Here is a 984-nt window from a genome sequence, read left to right as displayed (position 1 = left end):
TGATAAGACCAAGCTACTTGAAAACGGAAAGGTTTTACCCCGACTCTTCTATCATTACCTTGACATCGTATCATAATGGGACAGTGGTCAGAATGCATCCTCGCCAAATTCTCCACATAGCTTTCCGGAAAACGAAAACACCAAGCATCAGTAGCCATAGCCCTATCCAGCCTCTTCGAGATTAACCGATTACCCTGCATATGTCTGAACCAAGTGTACAAAGATCCATGGGCTCCCAAATCAATCAAACCACACTCATCTAGGAGAGCTCCAAACCGCTCTGCCCTTCGAGAGACAAAGTTCCCACCTTTAACCTCAGATGAAAGAAGGATCTCATTAAAATCCCCAATAGCTAATAAAGGACCTGAATAATTTTTAGAAAAATCTGTCAAAACCCTCCAAGCTTCTTCCCTTTTGCTAGGAACGGGACTTGCATAAATTGCTGCACAGACCCAAGAAAAACCGCCATTCAAAAACTCAACACACACTACTTGCGAACTCGCTGCCACGACATTGCAAGATACTCCGGGCCATGCAGAGAGCACCCAAATACCTCCACTATGCCCCTGAGCTTCTTCAATATGAATAGGAGTATAACCTAATCTGTTCCAAAAGACAGCCATCTTTTGGAAAGCACAATGAGTCTCTAAAATGATAAAAATGTACGGATGAAAATTCTTTACCAATTGTTTCAGATGCACCCGAGCCAGCTTATTTCCAGCTCCTCTCACATTCCAAGCTATAATGTTTGCACAATCCATATTAATATTACTTGGAGTGAGACCCACACCTCAGATTATTTGAGGGTAGTGAGTGGGGTCTCCACTGTAACCACACTGTGCCCATTCTCAACGGGAGAATTCTGAAGAGAATTAGGCCTTAATCTCTTTAAATTGCTTTTGAATGGAGTTTTAGAAGTCCCCGCGCCTTGCAAATAAGCCCCTGCCCGTTCTGAACCAGGTCCTTGCTTGCCACCCGTCACAC

The 984-nt window shown here is 43.9% G+C and overlaps 1 protein-coding gene across 1 annotated transcript in view; it reads right to left on the bottom strand.

Moving 5' to 3' along the window:
• LOC107641057 overlaps positions 1 to 761 on the bottom strand; it is an 886-nt gene extending 125 nt beyond the window's left edge. The window contains exon 1 of the mRNA XM_016344566.1: positions 59 to 761. Coding sequence (XP_016200052.1) covers positions 59 to 761 — 703 coding nt within the window. The remainder of the gene's footprint in view (positions 1 to 58) is intronic.

This window comes from Arachis ipaensis, chromosome B05 (assembly GCF_000816755.2).
Source record: "Arachis ipaensis cultivar K30076 chromosome B05, Araip1.1, whole genome shotgun sequence".
Lineage (NCBI taxonomy): Eukaryota > Viridiplantae > Streptophyta > Magnoliopsida > Fabales > Fabaceae > Arachis > Arachis ipaensis.
This window is presented reverse-complemented; position numbering and strand designations above follow the sequence as displayed.